Source organism: Montipora foliosa, chromosome 11 (genome assembly GCF_036669935.1).
Source record: "Montipora foliosa isolate CH-2021 chromosome 11, ASM3666993v2, whole genome shotgun sequence".
NCBI lineage: Eukaryota > Metazoa > Cnidaria > Anthozoa > Scleractinia > Acroporidae > Montipora > Montipora foliosa.
This window is the reverse complement of record NC_090879.1, coordinates 34077684-34100178: the sequence shown is the minus strand read 5'-3', so window position 1 is coordinate 34100178 and position 22495 is coordinate 34077684. Positions and strand designations below refer to the sequence as shown.

Genomic DNA, 22495 nt, shown 5'->3' with positions numbered 1-22495 from the left:
TGCAGTAGTGTACTTGACTTTCATAAATATTTTAAAATCAATTTTGACTGATCATGATCTTCTCTGATCCAACGCTGTGCAAGACTTATCGTCCACGGTTTTTGCAAATGTTCTAAGACTTCAACTTCACTAATGCTCGAAGTAATGCGTCTCATTTATTCAGTCGCGTTACCTGCGCAGTATCGTTGCGAACTTCCTTAAGTTGTGCAATGCTAGTGCATTTCCCGCGCGTGCAGCCTCGATCTTATTTTTGTCCATATTTGGGCATAAAATTTAGTGCCCTTAAATCCCCAGCTTCGTTCCAAGGAAAAGAGTTACAAGTTACACGCTTCATGGTCATTAGCCTGCAGAGCAGGCGGTTTTGGTGGTTTTCATCTTTCGATCTTTCGAGTGTTTTGCCGCCATTTTGGATTCGCTGCAGACTGGGAGAATTGGGGCAATTTTTCTTTCTCCCTCCCACGCTTGGTAAACTTTTTACCTCGCCCGAACTCTCCACTGTTCTTCTATTTCAAGATGGCGGCCTGAACATCCGATGGAAATATATATCCACTCGCCCCGCCAAAATCCGCCTGCACTGCAGGCTACATGGTCATGGGCTTCTTCTCCATCCTGTTTGAGGCGTTCCATTGTTTTGTTGGCTTGTAGTACACTAGAGTTCGTGAAAGAGAGAAGTAATCATTCCCGCACTTATCTGGAGAATCATTTCTCTCTTATAGACACCTTAATACTGAAATTTAGACCAACTTCAGCGGGACTCGAACCCATGACCTCTGCGATGTCGGTGCAGTGCTCTTCCACCTTAGCTGTGAAGGCCACCTCAGGTGATGGGATTCGAATCCCGTTGAAGCTGCCTGAATATTTCAGGTGTCGAGAAGAGACAATTGCTTAAATTGTCCAGATAAGTGCCAAGATCACTTCTCTCATTCGTCTATAACCCGCTCTTCCAATATACACATAGTAGGCGGGCTGTGATTGGCTACATTAGCGGGCCGTATTCTGCAATACGGTCTGCTTTATATGAAATTTCGATAAAACTTTCTCCAGCAAGTTTTTTCCGTTGCATAAACATGTAAAACTGTTTGAATCTTGCCAGCAACTATTTTTAAAAGCCAAGAATTACGAAGTTTTATCGTTTTTTCTAGATCTTTATGGTGGTTGAACCTTCCGCTTGACTTCAACTAGTTTACTTTTTCGCGCGGCTGATTACCACAGAGATATATTAAATAACTTACTGACCCCGTTTTCTCGGGCCGTACTGTAAATTACGGCCCTTGTTCTTAATAAATCTAGAGGAAAAACGCGGGCTGTAATTTACAGTACGGACAAAGAAAACGAGGTTAGTAAGAGGTATTTATTTAATTCATTTAGAGTTTGTGTCAGTAGATGATTCCATAAGCCTCCTGTCGGCGACATGTACAGTCTTTGCTTATATGGGTTTGCCTGTTTATTGCTTTTCAAATAGTTCGCCCACCACCCGAGACGCAAATATCGAACACAGCAACCGTACCACAATGGAAGAAGCAATTGGCGGAGAAACGAAAGCAGCGAGTGGATCTCAATGACGTACAAGAGACAAATAAGGAAAATGAGTCAAAGACATCGCCTGAAACTCCTCTGTGGAAAAAGGAAGTTGCCGAAAGAAGAAAACGCCGAGAAGCATCGCCGGTAAGAAAGCATCCGGAAATAATCGAGAAGCGCCCTGAAATTCCCGAGTGGAAAAAGAAGCTGTCGGTTTTGCGCCGACCAAAGTCGACCACCATTGCGGAAAACCCGGCAGAAGAGTCGGTGGATCAAGTGCCGGGATTTATGAAAGAGTTTGAGAAGAAAAAGAAGAATCGAACACGAGGTAAATGACGGAAAGTGTGAATCCTGCTTTGGCTGGCACGGAAAAAACCTAAGCATTGGCTGTGTGTCTGTGTGTTTGGGCAAGATTTTTTCTGTGTCTTGTTTTCCCCGTTTTGGTGTTCCTAGTCTTTATTTTACACTGTCAATTTGTTTTTGCCTTATGGCACTTAGATATCCCTTAACTTAAGGAGGCTTGAAATAGTTTTTCCATTTTTCAAACAAATAAACATATTTTGTCCTTAGATACAGTTAGGGTAATCATATTAACACGAAATTTCTCGAGGGTACTAAGTACCCGTCATAGATTTCTCAGCAGCGATATAAGGCATTTCTTTGAGCCTTAAAATCAAGATATATTGTCTTTTTTGAAAAAAACGGGACGGTGAAATCTTCCCATTCAGCGTTGCCAGATAATGTTAGAAACAATTTCTAAAATATTTAAAATTCAACAAAATCTGTAGCTCAGTTTTTCACCTACAGATGTTTTTTAAATTTGAAAGACAAGCGTTTTAAATTAATCTAAGCTAACATGCAAAAAATGAAAAAAATTCATCGTCCGGAAGCAGAGATATAAACGAGTAAAGTTGCAAAATCAGGAAAAATGAAGGGGTTACAAGATCGGCATTTACGCATACGTCACTCGCTCATTCGAGTGCACACGCGAGTGGAGCTACAGGCAAGCACAAACGGTCAGTCTTAACATTAAATATTTGAAATAAATGCCGAGTTGAAATAATGGAATTAAGCCACTGGATTCAATTTTAAGATCCTCGTTCATAATGGCGACTAAAATTCAAATGGCTCTATTAGTGGGATTGAATCAATTTCCAATTATGGATGCGCACTGACTCTGTCATCTCTTCATATAGTGAAACTAACGACTTTAGGCCGTCGTGGGGAAGCTCAACTGTTCAAAGGACTGATTTTAATTTTGCCTGTTGTGTTTGTGGTTCATACAGCGTCAGTCTTCTTTTACAGTACAATTTTTTAATGAATGCTCACATCAAAAAATAAATAAAAATTGAGAGGGGAGACGAAACATAAGTTGGGTCCAGGCTCTTCTGCATTGGTTTTCAGGCTCGTTCCAGAAAACTATTTTCTTAGTTTCGAAAGCCCGTTCCATGTCTATACATCGAAATATTAATGCCCAGAATGCACTGTCGGGTTTAGTTTCGAAACCTTAGCTCTGGCGGCCCAAAGTGCCGCCAAGCGGAGCACTATACTCATAGGAACCCATGAGTTGCTTTTCTCGCAGTAATCATAGGTAGCTAGCGATATTGCTCGTGGGCGTGAAGCCCCCCAAAATTTAACAATATTCTAGTATTAATAATAACAATAATGTTTTTATACTTCTGCCCAACATGGTGGCCATACTCCAGCTTGTTTACAGCGTAACGTCTGATATTGGACATGCATGTTTATGGTACATTGTCACCTGTCACAATAAATGTATCCGCTGACGAGTATTACGTATCGCGGGCTCAAGTTAAGAGCTCGTCGAGGTCAGCTGTTTTTCTTAATTTGGCGCTGGCCAGGTACTGGATTTCGATTGGATTGAAGACTTAAAGCAGGGGGGCTCTGCTTTTAGGCTTGGTGAAATCTATATATTGGAAGTGTTTGCACTTAACATGAAGGTAGTACAAACCAAAATTCGGGAGCTTATAGTCCTTGACTTCCTTTTCCCAACTATCTACCTCTGGGACAATGTTGAATTGGATATCAACGTGATAAAATCAGCAACATGAACGAGGAGGGTTCACACGCCCCTCCCAAGACTTGTTCCATCGAGCACTGTAGGCTTGCGTTCCGCAACATCTTGCAAAGTTAAGAGGCTTTAATCCTATGTCGTTATTGCAGCATATATTCTATCGGCGGATGTATGCTTAGTTTCCGCAACAACTGCGAAAGGACACTGGCCTGACGGGCAAGACTCCTTTGCAACAAATATTCCATCCGCGACTGTGAGCTTAGTTTCCGCAACAACTTGGAGAGGACACCAGCCACATCTTGATGCATAGCGACGCTGTCTGGTTGCTATAAACTTTTCATCTATTAAAAGGCCACGATAAACAACCTAAACGGAAAGAGTTGGCGGTATTTTACTTTGTCAGATGGTAAAAGTATGTGATCCGTCTCTTACTCAATTTTGTTACAATTTTCCCTTTGAGTCGCACACTTTCCTACTGTAATTCAATTTGTGTTTGATTATGTTTACTATTCTAAGCAATTTTTTATTAATTTCTAATTTATTTCCTCACTTATCGAATACTGTCGCCTTTGAATACGTTTTTAAATTAAACATTTAATATGAAAAAGGAGTGACTTATTCACCACCAAACAAAAGCAGAAGACCTGAAAAACGATCATTTGCCTTAATTAACAACGGGGTATGGAGGTTTTGCCTAATCTCGTATCCAGCTCTCACTCTGTTACTGGAAATGTGAGATCTAGTAAAGTTCGACAATACACCATTTTTCATTGGCTACTAAAAAAAGGTTGCGGCAATGCAATCTACACTCCGATTGGCTTATTTCGCGGGGCACTTAGTGAAGGTTTGGTTTTCGCAAGCTGATGTGCTGTTTTGAGTAAATGCCAGTTGTGCGGAGGAAAGTTTTGTTTTCTTCCGACGCCGGAAAAGCTTTACAGTTGAGGAATATCATTTTAAAAATTTGCGACGTTTGTGTAAATGGTACCGACGAAAGCCCCACGTACCCTGCCACTCGAATAAACAAAAAGGAAAAGAGTTACAAGTTACACGCTTCATGGTCATGGACTTCTTCTCCATCCTGTTTGAGGCGTTCCATTGTTTTGTTGGCTTGTAGTACACTAGAGTTCTTGAAAGAGAGAAGTAATCATCCCCGCACTTATCTGGAGAATTAAAGTGATTCTCTCTTATAGACACCTGAATACTGAAATCAGACCAACTTCAGCGGGACTCAAACCGATGACCTCTGCGATGTCGGTGCTGTGCTCTTCCAACTGAGCTTTGAGGGCCACCTCAGGTGATGGCATTCGAAACCCGTTGAAGCTGCTTGAATCTTTCAGGTGTCGAAAAGAGGCAATTGCTTAAATTGTCCAGCTAAGTGCGAAGATCACTTCTCTCATTCGTCTATAACCCGCTCTTCCAATATACACATAGTAGGCGGGCTGTGATTGGCTAAATTAGCGGGCCGTATTCTGCAGTACGGTCTGCATAATATGAAATTTCGATAAAACATTCTCTAGCAAGTTTTTCATGTCTTTTCCGTTGCACAAACATGTAAACTGTTTGAGTCTTGCGAGCAACTATTTTAAAAAGCCAAGAATTACGAAGTTTTATCGTTTTTCAGATCTTATGGCGGAACCTTCCGCTTGACTTCAACTGTACTAGTTTCCTTTTCCGCGCGACTGAATACCACAGAGAAAAAGTAAATATCTTACTAACCCCGTTTTCTCGGTCCGAACTGTAAATAGCCCTTTTCACGGTTACTTTTTCTCATTTGCATTACAATGTAATCTAACTTGGATGCGAGGCAATTTTCGGGTTAAAACTACAAAATAGCACGAAATTGCCTCACATACATGCTAGATTATATTGTAATGCAAATGAGAAAAACTAACCGTGAAAAGGGCTATTACGGCCCTTGTTTTTCATAAATCTAAGAGGAAAAACGCGGGCTGTAATTTACAGTACGGACCAAGAAAACGAGGTTAGTAAGAGGTAATTATTTAATTCATTTAGAGTTTGTGTCAGCAGCTAGATGATTCCATTAGCCTCCTGTCGGCGACATCTACAGTCTTTGCTTATATGGTTTTGCCCTTTATTGCTTTTCAAATAGTTCGCCCACCACCCGAGACGCAAATATCGAACACAGCAACCGTACCACAATGGAAGAAGCAATTGGCGGAGAAACGAAAGCAGCGAGTGGATCTCAATGACGTACAAGAGACAAATAAGGAAAATGAGTCAAAGACATCGCCTGAAACTCCTCTGTGGAAAAAGGAAGTTGCCGAAAGAAGAAAACGCCGAGAAGCATCGCCGGTAAGAAAGCATCCGGAGATAATCGAGAAGCGTCCTGAAATTCCCGAGTGGAAAAAGAAGCTGCCGGTTTTGCGCCGACCAAAATCGACCACCATTGCGGAAAACCCGGCAGAAGAGTCGGTGGATCAAGTGCCGAGATTTATGAAAGAGTTTGAGAAGAAAAAGAAGAATCGAACACGAGGTAAATGACGGAAAGTGTGAATCCTACTTTGGGTGGCACGGAAAAAACCTAATCATTGGCTGTGTGTCAGTGTGTTTGGGCAACAGGTTTTTTTGTGTCTCGTTTTCCCCGTTTTGGTGTTCCTAGTGTTTATTTTACACTGTCAATTTGTTTTTGCCTTATGGCACTTAGGTATCCCTTAACTTAAAATGTGCCCAGATTTTGGAAAAACCCTAAGGCCCCGTTGACCTTGTTTGGATATAAACCTCATTTCTTTTCTTATGTAAATTATTACTAATTATCATGACAACAACATCATTAACATAAGAAAAGGAGGGAGCTCTGTATCATAACAAGGTCAACACAAGCCTCACTTTCATGTAAAGGCCAGGTAATTAAGCACACAATGATTTCCAAATTGGACAGCATATAGTCCTATTACATACATGTATACAAATCAACGTAAAGCTGAGGGAGCGAAAGACAAAACACTTATTTACAACGGTTAGCTTTCAGGTAATGTTTTCCTTCTTAATATGTGCTTCGCTGCCTCACATATTTTGTAAAACTAGCAAAAAAACGAAATGGCCTGAAAACGTTTTCAATTCCGTCTTGACAGAGATTCTGACATACTTCAACAATCACATTTGTAGGCTTTTTGTGTGAAATGGATGTCCAGTTGTGTGAAATTGCAGTCGAGTAACCGAATTTACTACGCTTTAGGTTGACTTTTTAATTAGTAAATATTTTTGCTATTATTCTGAACTGAAGAGAGAGGGAGTAAAGATTGTCACTCAAACAGAAAATCATGTTGTAAAAGAGATTAATGTGCATGTAATTTCAGTTTTAGTTGTTGATTATACTTATTGGTCATTGTTTGTTTACTGTATGCTGTCAGCTCAGGTGTTTGATCTGTTTAATCACTGTAAACTGTACACAGTTATGACGATTAATTTTTTACTTTATGCAGAAGTATAAACACTACACACTCTTTTTTTATAACAACTTTTTTTTATAAGAACGTTGAGGCTGAGATTAATCAAAGAACCAGATTAACCCAAGAACGTATTAAGAACAAATTCCTCAGACTGAGACTGAGTCGATTGAGAATGCTTTTATTTTGGTGTTTTTATTTTAAATGAAAGCATGAAATGAAGGTAAAGAAATGTAAATTAATCCAAATTCTTAAGTGCATATTTAGTATAACATAACCATGGTTTTCTCCTTGCATGACACACATCTCAGTCAGTTAATGAGTAGTTCTTATTTATTAAGGCCCGGCCAAACTCTCGCAACATTTCAAAGCAACATCTTGCAACATTGTTGCATCATGTTGCGACACTTCAACACCATAAAAGCAAGCACTTTGATAGGTTTCCTAGTCATGTCCGCAAGATTTCAGTTATTAAAAAACCATACCGTGTAAAATTAAGAACATCTTTAAGAACGTTTTCAGCCTAACAACGCCAAATTATAATATATAGATTTAGCCAAGCCGAAAAGCGGAGCTCCCTGGTTATTTATTCACTGCCTGTAGGGTTTGTGAAAATAAAAGGTTTCGAATTTTCCGCGTTTTGATGTTTCCGGTTGCTGCTTTAACTAATAATTAAATCATTTTCTTTGCTTGCTTCTATAGAAAAATTCAGTGCCTAACTAGTGAATTCCACGGTAAATTTTACGCTAAACTCGATATCGCATGAATCACTAAGCGATGAGTGCGACATCGGTTTTTCCAGTGAAATTTACTTTGCAATTCACCAGTTTGGCAATAATTTTTTTCTTGAACCGAATGAGTTTTAAAAGAAAACAAGCACACCCTCAGTGAGCGAATGGAAAAGGAAAAAAAGCCATTTCAGAGTTAACTGTCAATAGCCAGCGAATAGGAATCATGCTAAAATTAGCAGCCATAAAAACAACTTTGTCATTTCAAGGTCAAAGAAGAGTTTTACTGATGTACTTTATTCCACTTTATCTCTGAAAACAAGATTATTCATATTTTGATGTATTTCATTGAAACACGCCAGGTTGGCTTGGTACAAGAATCGGCAAACTACGGCAATGCAACCAAGAAAGGACGAACTTCAAACACGATCTGCGCCAACACTTAAATAACATTTGGGTGCTTTAAACAAACTTCTGAAAACACAAGCTACTGAGATTTCCCCCTAATTTTACGAGAACTCATTGCAAATACGTGTTTATAACATAAGGGCAAAATTTTCTTGTCACTGTCGAGGCACAACAAAAACCAGTTGGGCAAAGGGATTAAAAAAGCACTTGTTCGCTCGCATTTTAGAGGAAAACAAACAAAGAAATCAACTTTTTCTTTATGTCCAAAAGTGTACAGATAATTGTTCTTTAATCCCAGCTGACAATAAAAATTCGATTTTCATTCCTGAACAAAGGAAGAACCGATTAAACCACCAATTAAAAATACGCATCCACTTAACGCATCCGTAAAAATAACAAACGGTTTAGTGCCCAAGGAAAGAAATTGTGTGCTTAGTATGAGCTATTACTGGTATTCTGTTTTGTCGTTGTCGTTGTCGTTCTCTTTCGCTCAGTCTTTTCGTTTCTGTTCTAGACATAGGTCCTCCAGGCATCATATAACCTTATCAGAGCTTCTAAAGATATGCCAAAAATTGCAATACAGAGAAAATGCAGCTCCAAGCAAATTAAAAATAAACAATCAGCTTTAAGTTTACATCCCGCCAATGGTTAGCAGATACCTTGTTTGACAGGTGTCAATTAATCAAAAGATGGATGTTTAATATCAAAGATGTATGCTGTAAACTAGCATGATACTGGTCACATTGGCATACATGGAGGGCTGGACGTACGGATGGACGGACAGACGTACGTACGTACGTACGTATGTACGGACTGTTGATGACGTCATGGCTATAAAACAAAGATTTCTCGCATCGATGGGTTACCATATTTTATTAAAAATGGAGCTCCGCTATAAGAATGTTCAGCCTCAGCTCCAAAACTGGGGTTAGAGACGGGAGTTCCGCTTTTAGCCTTGGCTAAATCTATATATTAGCTCAGTTGGTAGAGTTGCACCGCCTTCCCTGAGGCCATGGATTTGCATCCCGTTGGAGCCACCTGAATATTTCAGATGTCTCTGAGAGACATTGCTTAAATTTTCAAGATAATTGTATTTAAGTCGAACTTAATTATCACCTTGATGTGAAATGAAGTGAATCCAAAGTTGTATTATGAAACGAAGCTCATCTTTGAAAAGAAAATTAAGCAACTAAACCTTGGAAGAATAATACTTCAACTGTACTCAAATTATCACTGGATCTGTCTCGTAAATGCAGACTTCTTTTTCTTTCGAAAATAACATGGAACGAAAGAAGCCTTAAGAATCTTTCTGTATACCCACCAAACCAAATCTAAAATGGAATGACTCACACTTACAATACTTCCCATCAGTTTATTGAGCCACATCACATTATGACCTCATTTGTTTCATTGAACTGGCTTTCAACAAGCTACTACAACTCTGTCTTTATCAACTAAAACAACTGCAACAACGGTAAGCGTTGATAACTGAAACCAGTTTTACTGAGGTGCACTACTCTTACTAGAAGTACGATATGGACTTCTCGCAAATCAGATCGGGGTAAGGAGCATATCCTGCTCCCAACGAACAAGGCAAGTCGTTCCATTGACCTGGAGGCTGAGCTACGAGTCCCCTCATGTGACCACAGTTTTCGCCGCCACTGTTGTCTGGCTGCCCTTGTCCCCACGCTTGGAAATGACCCTCCAATGGGGTACCGTCTATCCAGTAAAACTTGGAGTCAGCCAATCGTTGAAGACCAAACCATATTCCAAGTCGCTTGTTGATGTTATATTTCTTCATCAGGTTTGCAATAAAACGGTTTTCGTCTGATGATGTGATAATGGGGAGATCAGCTCCCATGTTTTGGCACTTTTTGCGAGCGTCTTGCCATTTCGAGGTTGCAGTCTTTTCCAGGTAATAACACGAGTCGCCATGTTTATCCCAGCGTGGTGGACAGCAAGCTGACATAAATAAAATAAAATATTAAGTATTTTTTTAGTTGATGTTTCCTTTGGCATTTTTTATCAGATCCTGCACAATAGGAGGCTCCTGGTTGGAAAGCGCCTAGTTTCATTTTTAATCACCATTTTAGATTTGTTGTTGTTGATTTACCTGGGCTACGAATGACAATGAGGTTATCGGTGGCCCTGCATTGTACTGACTAACCTCGCTACATTTATCACGAAAATCGTGTTACTGTAAAGTTAACTACTTGCGAATAAGAATTTATTAAATATTTTGGTTGTTGCAGTACAAAGCTGTCATAGGTGCTAAGATATTTAAAAGCTTTTCGATCAGTAGGTCGCGTGTCACATATTTCGATGGAACACATCTTTTTCACGCCTATAATTTTGACTGTATCTCGTTTTTGATCTCCATTACACTGTAACAAAACTGCACTTGTTTTACATTACAACATCTAACTTCCGACCATCTTCTCGATTCCAGAGCTGCAAACTAAAAAGGTTTGTATTATCAACACGAGATCACCGGCAGCCTCACTTTCATTCATCGGCCTGATAACTAAAATGGCCCGTTACTTTTTCATCATTTCGTGATATTTCGCGGATAATGCATTTTCATGGGTGAAACTGAGATGACTGATTGCATGCCATGTTTCTGTGTTGTAGTTAACTGAAAATTAAGTGTTCATGGGCTTTCCTTCAGGTAATTAGTTGGTTGCTTACATCCACAATGCAGATAATAAGCCCTTGGGACACTCGTCAAACAAGTGCAGCACCTAACAAATATTTATTCTTTTAAAACTCTATCTTTCAATGATTCCTCCCCTCCACTTCCCCACTCTCCCTGAAGAATATTTTAAGATGTCAGACACTTCGATGGCCTTGTATTGCGTTCGGAAACCATTCAAATTCAACACTGTATAAGCCAGGGGAGGGCTGGGGGGAATTAATACTTATGGCCTGCGTTGTGCCTTGACCTACTTATTTTTCTGTTATTAAGCCTCATGGGCAGGGCCTGTAAGTGTCTAACAAGGTATGATAGCGGGAGTACTCTTATGTCAATTAACAGCCATTTTACTTACCACCTTCGCAGCATTCTGATTTTGCGGACAAAATGTCCAGTCGTGTCCTTATCTCTTTTATGATTTCTTCCTTTACATCTCGTATAAGACAGGACTCATCTTTTGTGAACACTATGAGAAGGATTAAAGAGTCTATGAAGGGGGTGAAGACCAAACAGATGATAAACAGACCATACAGAAAAGAGGAATCTGAAAACTGCGACAAAGCTCATAGACGTAACCAATTCGTAATGTGAGAAAAAATCATCTTGAAACCCGCGTCTCTTTCAAAAATTTGGAAGACAACCAAACAAAAAGATATAACAAAGAATAAAGAGAAAGAGAGTGCAAAGGAATAAGAAACAGAAAGCGACTGAGAGCACGAGAAGACGGGCGAAATATCAGTGCCGGACAAACAACGAGAGAGATACAGCAAGATAGAGCACGAATAAAGAAATGAAATTATGGTGACGAGTAGTGACAGAAAGATAAAGTAAGAGCGCGATAACACAGGCTGAAGTATGGTGACAAAAAAGGGCGAAGACAGACTAGTTTTAAAATTCAAGTTTCTTTAATTCCAGATACTAATTTACGATATTACTAGTAAGAACTGAAATACGAAAAAAATTTGTGAACGAAAAATCATTCCATAACCGCAGCTAGGTTGTAGAAATGTGACCCTTAGACACTAGATTTAGGTGTGTGAACGAAAAATCCATAAGTTTTAAATAGTTTAGATATCACACATTTAAATGAATCATCTTAGCTCGGCTAGCAAACGTACATCGCAACCGGCAAACGAAGATTATATTAGCACAAGATAATGAATAAATTAATGAAATTAAAAAACACAACTAATCAGGAAGGTGCGAAGATACTCTCAGACTTCTAATGCTAGCACATATTTTCTTAGTTCTTTCCTAGAACTATGAAAAGATGGCGCAATCATTTCATAACCGCAGCCAGGTTGCAGGAGAAGAAAATCGCGAAAAAATGAGTTTACAACCAAACTTGCTATGAGAATGCGCTAATCCGGCATAATGTTTAGTTATTTTTCAATGTTCATCACCCATCTGTCAACAAGTCAAATCATCAAACATTATGCAACGGAAATGTGACCCTCAGACACTATATTTAGTGTCAACAGTAAAATATAAATCAGATATATTTACACCAACCTAATGCTAAAGGTTGGAAACAAACCTGTAAACAAAAACAAAATTCCACACTATCGTGTATTTAATTACCTCCGTGTGCTTGCGTTGTCTCTGTCACCAATAGAAAAATCACCAAGACAACATTGAAGCAGAAAATCAATTCTTTGGCATTCATATTTAATTCTGAAGGAAATTAAAAGACACCACGCCTATAAAATTTCAGCTTTTTTCAGTAAAAAAGCAACTTAATTAATCCCACATCCTGGTTGACAGTGGCTTACCTTGTGTAATGTTGTGTCAACAAGAGCATGGGTTCCCGGTGTCAAGGAATTTAACCAAAGAACTGAGCTTTCATAAGGGTATGAACATTCGCAAAGCCTGAAATATACACTTTAACAGGAAATACGAGTAGTAAGCCCTTTTTTTCTTTGATATGTAATCTGCTGGAGCAGCATTCGTTTTGCCTGACGAAAGACATCTCGATCTCTGAAGCATATTTTGTTTCTTTCGGGTATTCTCGGTAAATCCCACGTCTGTAATAGTTCAGCTTAGTTGAAATTAGCCTGAGAAAGATTTTTGCCAATAGCTGTGGTTACACTAGCCCTTCTACCCATGGGTAAATAGCGTTTGCTCACGGCCAAGGACGTTTTATGTGTAACCGCTTCCTTTCGACCGAAAGTGCCCTACGGTTGTTTCCATGGATACATTCATTTCAAGGTTGCAACGGCATTGGGAAAAAGACTGAGATCCGTAGTAGCGATTATTCCAAAGGGACCATGAGAGAGGTAATTTTTGCTTGCGTTCTAAAGGCTAATGATAGATTCTGACACTGTTTAGAAAAAGCGTTGCTGCGGTTAAACAACCAACCGATGAAACCCACAATTCCCAATGAAATGCAAAAATCTACAGCTCTCTCGCTGAACTAAAGATCATAGGAGTTTTTTGGAAGAGAAAAAGTGAAGTTGTGCCAGAATGTTACCTTATCTAGGTAGCACCCCAAGTTCAATCCGATTGGAGTTATCGCTATTTCCCGCACAGCAATACAGCTGAAGTTGTTCCTCCAAGAGCTTCAATCAGCAAATTATTTAACGAAGGCGGGATAAGAGGATTTTTAATTTGTCATTGTTTTGATGGTGATAAGACCGGACACGCTCGTTTGTTGACATTTTAACAGAATTAGCGCTTAGCCAATCAGATTACAGAGCGATCTTGGAGTAGCGTGATTAGAAATCCAACGATCAGAAAGAAAGAAAGTACCGCTACTAAAAACACTGTATTCGCAGAAACGCTTTTTCTAAATAAGAAAAATTGCTTGTTTTAAAACGGGATTACCTTCGAGAGTTGTAAGTATATCTACAACATGTTATACTTGTATGTAATAAGGTCAATACGTAATAAACGAATTTTGATTGGTTCATTCTTTTGTTTTATTTTTGAAATTGAATGTTTTGATGTAATGCTAAACTGACTCAACCACTTTTACCGCTATGTCAGTTGTAAAAAGGGTTTCTGTAGTATTGTTCTTCAGTTTGAATTTATCTGCTTGTAACGAACACAGATTAATTAAAGCTAAAGAGAATCATTTTATTGATAGTTATAAAGAAACGGATCCTCTTGTTTACTTTTTTTAAAACTCTTTCTCACAATGGTTGATGATGATGTTTGAACAGTCGAATTATGTTCCAAGTTCGAAACTCAAAAGTGTGGTTGTAATTTTTAAAGAAAGGGTCGATCCGAATTAGGACAAACTTTCTTTTTGTCCGAGGCCAATTTAAACGAATTTGTCCGACTGAACAAAAGTTATTTGCCCTGGCGCATCCGCACTGCTTGTAGCTTGTCAACACTTTAAAAAAACACAACGGAAAAAACCGGAACTCGTCAATGACGCCTGTCATGAAAACAAAAGAAAGTAACAAAAAAATTGTAAGGATCACTCAATGAGGGGTCCGAGGCAGAACAGCGGCTCCTTTGATAAATTTGTCCGAGTCAAAATATTTTGTGCTATCAAGACCCTTCTTCATTCATTAGTTATTCTTGATAGTTACGAGACCGGAGACGTAGGTTTCTCGTCATTTAAACATTTTTAGCAGTTATCCAGTGAGTTAATCCAATAAGATTACAGCTCGCTCTTGGAGTGGCTTGATTAGAAATCGAACGATTAGAGAGAAATAGAGCCAAACACTGTATTAGTGACTTCTGCAAAAACGAAACGAATTCCTTTTGAAACGGAATTATACCTAGCAACTACAAAATAATATATAACAAGGAGTAATCATGGATTAGTAAAGTGCGTTCGATGTCTACTAAAATACTATTTTTTATTGTACTGATTGCCCAGAAATATTCACGGAAAACTTGTGGACTGTGGCGTGTTCAGTTTTCAGGCAGAACGCAGAGAGAACTTGAATTTCCTGTGAAAAGCAGCTGAGTCAGACACACAACTCGGCATGTCTGTTTCCTTCAAAACACACCACAACGCAGCTTTCTGGTCTTCTGATAAGTAGCTTGAGACATATTGCAAGTGATATTTCGAATAAATCAACGTAACTTTACTTACCTTTGGGAAAACAACGAAGACTCAGCCGATTCTTTAAATAAAATACTAGTAAGCAGCACACAGCAACAGATCTTTTATCTCTTTGACCGGTTTCGTCTGACTATGCAGACTTCATCAGGCAGTTTGAACAAGGTGGTTAAGAGGAACTTACTTTATACCTTATTTACAAAGTACAAAATCACGTTCCAGCAAGGAAGTGTACAGCGAAAAACACGTACACAGCAGTACGCGCAGGATATGACTAACATCCTGCATGACGCTGAGAATTGTAATTTTTCGGGCTCACGGATAATGACCTGCAACCTGAACTTTACACCCTGCGGCCGTGTCCCCTCAAACGAGATGAAAGTAGAGCTAATTCTGGCATAGCGCATAAGTTCGCAGGGCGAAAAGATTTCGATACAAATACTAATAAAGCGGTTTTTGAAATGTAGATTATTGCGGCGTATTGTGCGCAGAATCTTTGAAAAGCAGTAAATCTAAAAAGGCAGACTCATTGATTTCAGTCGTTCTCTTAATGCATTCATAGCATCATGAATAGCACTGAGAAATTCTAGGAGAGTCTCCCGAGATCCATCCCAGATAACAAAGATGTCATCGATAAAACGCTTGTTGAGGGTCAGGTTTCCAGAATACAGTTCGATAATGTCCCTCTGATGGATATTACATAAATGCGTTACCAGCTGTGACTGCGAAGGGACTACCCATAGCGATATCGAATGTTTGCTGCTATACACGCATTGCTACTTAATTCGGTTTTAAGGAAATTAGTTTCCAAGATTAATTAACCGAGCTAACTGAACCACGAAAGGGGTTTGTGCCACCTTGCCCTCTCGAAGTAAAGAGGTCAAGAGCAATAATTGCTTTTTTTGTGTCAATGTTAGGATAGACCGATGACTGATTCGCCGTGACAAGAAAGCAATGAATGATTTGCCAGTAATCTGAGACCTACGTCTCGGATATACGAAAGAAAGCTGTGCCTTCGTCAAAAGTAGTGATGTTGGATAAAGAATAATGCATTTTCGCCGTGATTTTGTGAGACGTAGAAAACTTATGTTTGTGCGTGAAAATTGTGTGGTTAATGTGATATAATCTATCGATTAACACTCTTTCCGGCTTGCGCAAGATCGACTGTGAAATCTTTAGCTGTATCAAGTACTGTGTGGTCTCGAAAATTTGGTGTAAGTTTGGAGAAATTGACTCACTAAAGCCTTTTCAGTGGTCATTACGTGTGCTGAATACGTTTTCAGAGTCATTAATAGTGCACAGATCTATAAATTAAATCGGGATACGTTCAAGGTTATAATGAGTGCTAAGGTCTGCCCCGGAGGTCTGCTAACTGTGCATAGTTATAATAATACATGAACGTAATTGGAGATTCAAATCCCCTCTTTGTCACCATAGAAGACGAAAAATCAGTGTCCATGATGGGTTTTAAATGTGAACCATTTTTTGCTTAGTTGAAAATGTACAAATAGCTCTGTTGAGCAGCATTGCTCAACTTAAAGTTCAAGGGCCCCCAACCAGCAAATAAGCCAAAAGACGTTGAGTGTCATTTCTAGGCTGCTTGTAATGTATACAGAAAGTCTAAAAAGATGTTTTTATCACCTAGAACTGAAAAAGGTGATCTGTTCGGATATCTTAAGCTGAAAATTGAAGTGTCCGAAAATCCTAGGGAATGATAATCTTCACCTCAGAAATTGCTAGCTGAATGTTAACTTGTAAGAACTTCCAACCAAGCCATTTGATTATCCGAAACTGCTGCCCAAAGTGCCAAAAATTGCAAAAATATCCCTTCCGAAAACATAAGAGACTACTTTTTCCTGGTTGCGAATCTTTTAAGTGATGTTTTAGTAAATAAATCTGTAGCTGAGAACCGAAATTCTTAGAGCAATTGGACTCTCCCAAACACATATCTCACATAAGATTATCGTTGGGTGCCCCTGTTAAGTTGTCGACAGGTTTTATTTCACGCCGGTTCCTCCACTGGATTCGACGGGAGAGAAAAGCAACGGCCTCACGGTCTCACAAAATCAGGGAGAAAATGCATTATTCTTTGTCAATCCAACATCGCTGCCTTTGATGAAGACAAAACTTTCTTCTGTACATTTCTTTCTAGAGAATGGCAATGCTTGCCCCGTGCAGATCCCAGAACCCTGTACTTATAACGTGGTATCCGATTACTGACGAATCATTTATTTGCGGGTAGCACAACTTTCTCTAAATATTGGATCAGTTCCTCCAAGTCACGCAGTACAGTGGGATACGGTCGCATACTAAGACAGGGTATGACTAATTCGTCAACTACAATACTAATAGGCCTAGTGATATATGAATGAATCACAATAGGCCTCCCAGCTATAGGTGACTTATGAATCTTCGGGGGTGGGGGGGGGGGGGGGTGGGGTAGAAAACTAGAGTAACTGGTAACAAGTTTTTCTCTGGTTTCAATTATCCTATGACGTCTAAGTGTTCAGTCATCTTTAGTGACTGTGACGTAAGATTTATTGTCAGTTAAGGTGCTTGAGACTCTCTTTTAATACTCATTCTGTAGAAACGAGAGCAGGTTCGCTAAGGCGCGAACCGAGGGGTCCTGCTTGAGCTCACGGAATAATCTCCGTTTTTTTTAACAATTTTTTAAATTTTTTTTTGAATAAATACTAGTGGGAAGCATACAGCAACAGAACTTGTCAACTTTACAATTCTCAATAATTAAAAAAAATTGTGTAAAAAAATGCAAAGAACTTGGAACGATCAGAGAGAAAAAGAGCCCTGCTGTCATGATTGAAAACACTGTATTCGTGACTTGGGCACAATAGGAAAACAATTCGTTTTAAAACGGACTTTCGCCTTACAGCTAAAAAATGTAATATAACTAGTAGTAATCATGGATTAGTAAAGTGCCTTCGATGTCTAGTAAAATAATATTTTTTATTTTACTGATTGGCGAGAAATATTCCGGGAAAGTGGACTTTCGGGGTGCTTTCAGGCAGTACGCAGGTTGAACTTTAATCTTCTATGAAAAGCAACTGAGCTGACATTATTCGGCATCGTTGCAGGCACGAATTGCCGCGCGGGAGCGAATTGCAGCGTCTGTTTCCTACAAAACACACCACCACTACACAGCTTTCTGGTGTTCTGATAAGTAGCTTTAGTCATATTTGCAAGCTAGTGATTCTTCGAATTAACAAATCGAAAGTGGTTCAAAGAGGTCAAAATGTTGTGGACTCACGATCGATACCCACCAAACATTCGGGACATTCGTAAAACGACACCGATTAATATGCGTCCATCTTCGTCGGAACGCAATAACTTCAATAACACACGCGCATTTTGATTGGTTCTATCGGAGGACAGACGTACAGCTGACTTCATCATCAAAACTTTCTTTTAATGGTGGAAAGTTTCGAAACTTTAGATGATATTTTACCGAAGATTTACGAAGATTTAGTCTTGCCGAGGCTGTGGATAGTTACGTGAAGCAAGAAGAAGAGAGAAAAACGCGTTCCTTTATGGAAATCTTTAGACAATTACCTAGGTCGATTCTTCTTTCGAAGCAACGCTCGTTTCGGGTTCTCTGAACCAATCACGATTCTTTGTTAAGCGCAGCAACTAATCAGTTGGATCTATTTTATATAGACAATAGATCACGCTCGTCAAAGTGCTATTTTCCTGTTTTTGACGTCACCTGTGATCTATTGCTGAACAGACGCACTGCAACATGGAATCTATTTGTTAACTGGAGAAATATTTTTTTATCAGTCCATTATCGGATTCATAAGTTTTATAGTGTATTCAGATGTATGCCTCTTTTTTTCAGTTGACTATTAATTAAAAGTGCCCCTGTGACCAAATAATCAATTCTTAGTTTTCTTTGGATTTCAAGACTATGTTGACCATAGTCTAGAGAGCTAGTTCGAGGAAAAAATGACGTCAAAGGCTCGCTAGTTTAAGAATGCAACGCGTGTGTACGCAGCAGAATTAATTTGCAGTACGGGAGGTTTGGGCTTTCAGAATTTAAACTCGCGTTTTGCATTTATAATAAGCTGCATTTGCACGCTGAAATTGCAAGTTAGTGAGCCTTTGACGTCGCTTTTCCCTGGATCCAACCCTCTGAGGTCCCATCGGTCAGTTTTGAACGTTAGTAATGGCGGACCGTGAAATCCAAAACTTACACTCAAAGTAAATGGCCTTTGGATAAAAGTCAAAACTCCAAATTTTGCCAGTCAGGTGTTAAAAAAACACAATTTTTAAAATCTGAATTCCAGTTACTGTGGGATCGTTTAGTCCGGTCAGCCAGCGGATCAAAATCCATATACAATGGAACCCCGTTAATACGGTCATCAACGGGCCCAAGAAAATTGGCCGTATATACGGGGTAGGGTGAAATTCACGACTAAGGGGCCGTAACATTTTACTCTTTACTAAACAACAGGCCCCAGTTGTTCAAACGATGGATAGCGCTATCCAACGGATAAATCACTATCCCGCGGATAAACACTAGCAAAACCGATTGAGTCATCCAGTGGATGCTCAGTAGGTAAAACGCTTAAAATTTGTTGTTCTGAGCTTAAAATCAAAACAAGAACAGGCCCAGCTTATAATTACATGCTACTATGAAAACGGAAGCCGCCGCAATTACCTAACCGAAAGACTTGAGTATCAATCGTGAAGTGAAGTGAAGTGATGCTATTTGCCTCTCCCCTCGGGGCTTTTCAGGACTAATTTACAATGCTTTATGGGGGACTTTGGCCCGACTGCTTCTTACGCAGTTTATAATTAATTTTAGGAAGTGAAAGATACCCCCATCCGGATAAGGTGTTTTTGATGAAAGCACAACGACTTAATCCCTTCGCGATTTCCCTTACTGGATGCAGTAGCGTCAAGATCATGTTTGTAATGAAAACAGGGAGGAGTGTTGCGGACAGTATACTTTGTAAAGTAAATCGGCTGTTCGATTACCGTGTCACGGGCGTTTTGGTTTCCTTAATTTAGCGCGAGTGGCCGTATCAACTGGGTGAAATTATAGAGGATTCTACTGTTTGGGATTTAAAATTGTGGCCGTTGGCCGCATTAACAAGTGATCACATATGACTGACCACAACATTGGCAACTCCATGCCCTACTCTTTGCCGGTGAATATAGTGTTTGGTTTCTTTTGAAGGGTTAAGGGAATCGGTAGATTTAATTTTTCAAGTGCTAAAGTTTCTTGCTCATTGCTTAAGGAAATTCAACGACCGTTTAAATCAGCTCTTCGTAAATTGGATAACTGATAACTAATTGTGTCTGACCAGACAGTCATTGATCTTGATTTTAAAGGCAGCAAGACTAAGACTTTGACAAATTTGAATGAGCCGTGTGGAATCTCTTTCTTGTTGATGTTAGATGTAGTATCTGTTTGCGATTCCTCACAGCAGGTTGTTGTCCTTTTTAGAATGAATGGCGACGAGGTTTTACTTCAGTTATTAATCTACCAAGTGAGATAACTCCAGTTCACGTATCGTCCTTTGAAGGCTTTGGAAATAAATTTTTCCTTGCATCAAACACAAACATATTTCAAATGTTGAGAGTTATACTGGATAACAGTGGAGACAACCGCAGAAACTCGTCAGCAGTGTTCGAGCAGATTGCTGGTCATCGCCTTCATCCCATTTACAGTGACCAAGATGGACCAGCCCCCTCAGCTAGGCTGTCAAGTATTTATGGCCTTCGGAGTGTCCGAAGCCCTTGTTTTATTGCTGATGCTGGCAAGCTTCGCTTATACACACCAACCAGAGAGTTTCAAAATTGGATGGAGATTCTTACAACGGAATTCAAGTATCTGTCCTTGCGCAATGCACTTACTGAGAGTGTGCGATGAGACAATGCTCGATGAAACAAGTGTTGTCAGGGGCGTGTGAAACCACGTTCAAGTTGCTGATTTCTACCACGTTGATATCCAATTCATCATTGGAGACCCAGAAGCAGATTGTGAAAAAGGGGAAAGTCAAGGCCTCGAAAAGAGAAATGGACAACTCACACTTTTTTTGATCCATTTTTCCCGCCTGTTTAATATTTCCCATTCACGCCCCTACTGACTACCATAGGAAATCTTAGGATGGATCCAAAAAAGTGTCAGCGTTTTTGAGTCGACCGGATTTAATTCTTCACAAGCCGTATAATAGGGAGTTTAAACCACAACGGCTACGGTGAAGAAAACGTCACTTCAAACTATTAGTTTGAGCTGTTCTAAGTGTTTCACGATGTTTCCATCTTGTTTATGTTGTTTCGGTCGTGCAACGACCATCTTCAGTTGAAAGTAGAATTAATCTGAAGTTACATTTGAATTTATAATATGCTAAACAAAGATAAATAACAACGTGAAATAAATTGGGAATCTAACAAAATAGCCAAAGGTAACAAAAAAGAGTGTACAATGGAACATGTTGATTAGAACGAGAGAGTTAAATTAACATGATATAATTGCTTGTTTAAAGAAGGTTGTTCCCAGGAAACATGTAACGCTTCTTTTATCTTGACCTGGAATTTTGTGGTCGCACGGTCTATAACTTCAAAACATTCAGCAGAGCAGGAGTTACGGCATGCCTCGGATTGTTGAAGGTGTTGAAAGATATGTGAGGTCCTGTCCCTGTTTAAGTGCTCGCGAATGCGTGTCGAGAGGTGTCGGCTAGTTTCGCCGACATAGCAAGAATTACAACTTGCACAGGTAAACTTGTAGACAACATTTGAACGAAGTTGAACAGGCACAGGGTCCTTCACACTCACAAGGAAGAAAAGGCTAGCTTAACATCAAGATTGTTACAATAACGTTAAGTAATTTACGTAATCTGTTTTGTGCTACAATCGAGAAGGGTCCAACATAAGGTAATTTGAAAACATGTGTAGGATTAGAGGGAGTTCTAGCAGGTGTGTTCGAAAGGGTCTGAGTTTTTGTAATATACTGCCTAATGACTCTCTCAACGATATGACTGGGGAAAAGGTTTTTACGTAAGATTAATAACAATTTCTTGATATCCTCATGGAAGCTTACCCACGTGTTGTTGAACTTCGTTCGAATGTTGTCAACAAGTTTACCTGTACCTATTGTACGATTCCCTAGTGTATTATGTATTATCTGATTAAGTGTTATAGAACTTCTTTTAAGTGTTGTAATGTAGTTATCTAAAAAAACAAAAACAAAAACAAAAACATGTCTTGTCGTAATTTGAACAAATTAGTTTAACTATATATAGATGTAGAAAGTCGTGGGAGTTGATTGGTTGTTGAAGTGGTGCAAGGTTTGTTGACAAGAGGGAAGGCCAATTTTAGAAGAAAGTGGAGGGCAGAAACGCTCAAACAGTCAATGCTGAAAGTCTTTAGCAGACCCTAATCAAGACAAAACCCATTGGTCTATGGTGGAGGAACGAGCGAAGAGAATATTACTGTACGACTCTTTAGTAAAAAGGAAAACGGAAAAGCTGAGCGCCGGAGTTGACAAAAGAGGAACAGGAAAAGTAAAGTCCGAGAGAGATAGAAAACGCCGGAGAGCAGAAGCAGAAGCAGAAGCGGACCTAAAAGCAGTTGATTTTAAGCTGCATTGCTGCCTGAGGTTTGTTGGTTTGCGGGTTAGTCGGTTTGTTGGTTTGTTGGTTAGTTGCCTTTTGGAGTGAAAGCAAAGAA

The 22495-nt window shown here is 39.4% G+C and overlaps 2 protein-coding genes across 5 annotated transcripts; one reads left to right on the top strand and one right to left on the bottom strand.

Moving 5' to 3' along the window:
- The first annotated feature begins 775 nt into the window (after positions 1 to 775).
- On the top strand, positions 776 to 6417 carry LOC137976954 (hepatoma-derived growth factor-related protein 2-like). The gene is made up of 3 exons (XM_068824268.1): positions 776 to 821; positions 1463 to 1846; positions 5664 to 6417. Exons 1-3 carry the CDS (start codon positions 776 to 778, stop codon positions 6053 to 6055), a joined length of 822 nt encoding a protein of 273 aa, XP_068680369.1. The 3' UTR covers positions 6056 to 6417.
- A 3031-nt stretch (positions 6418 to 9448) lies between these two features.
- LOC137975133 (perlucin-like protein) lies at positions 9449 to 14987 on the bottom strand. 4 transcript variants are annotated; one of them, XM_068822208.1, is made up of 5 exons: positions 14837 to 14965; positions 12561 to 12669; positions 12370 to 12462; positions 11144 to 11254; positions 9449 to 10058 (listed from the first exon to the last, which is right to left on the bottom strand). In XM_068822208.1, the coding sequence occupies exons 3-5, from the start codon at positions 12452 to 12454 to the stop codon at positions 9619 to 9621; spliced, it is 636 nt and encodes a 211-aa protein (XP_068678309.1). In that variant the 5' UTR covers positions 12455 to 12462; positions 12561 to 12669; positions 14837 to 14965; the 3' UTR covers positions 9449 to 9618. The 4 variants fall into 4 exon arrangements, with proteins under 4 accessions (XP_068678309.1, XP_068678310.1, XP_068678308.1 ...); XM_068822209.1 differs by lacking the exon at positions 14837 to 14965 and adding an exon at positions 13259 to 13341; XM_068822207.1 differs by lacking the exon at positions 12561 to 12669 and having other exon boundaries at positions 14837 to 14987.
- Between the last annotated feature and the right edge of the window lie 7508 nt (positions 14988 to 22495).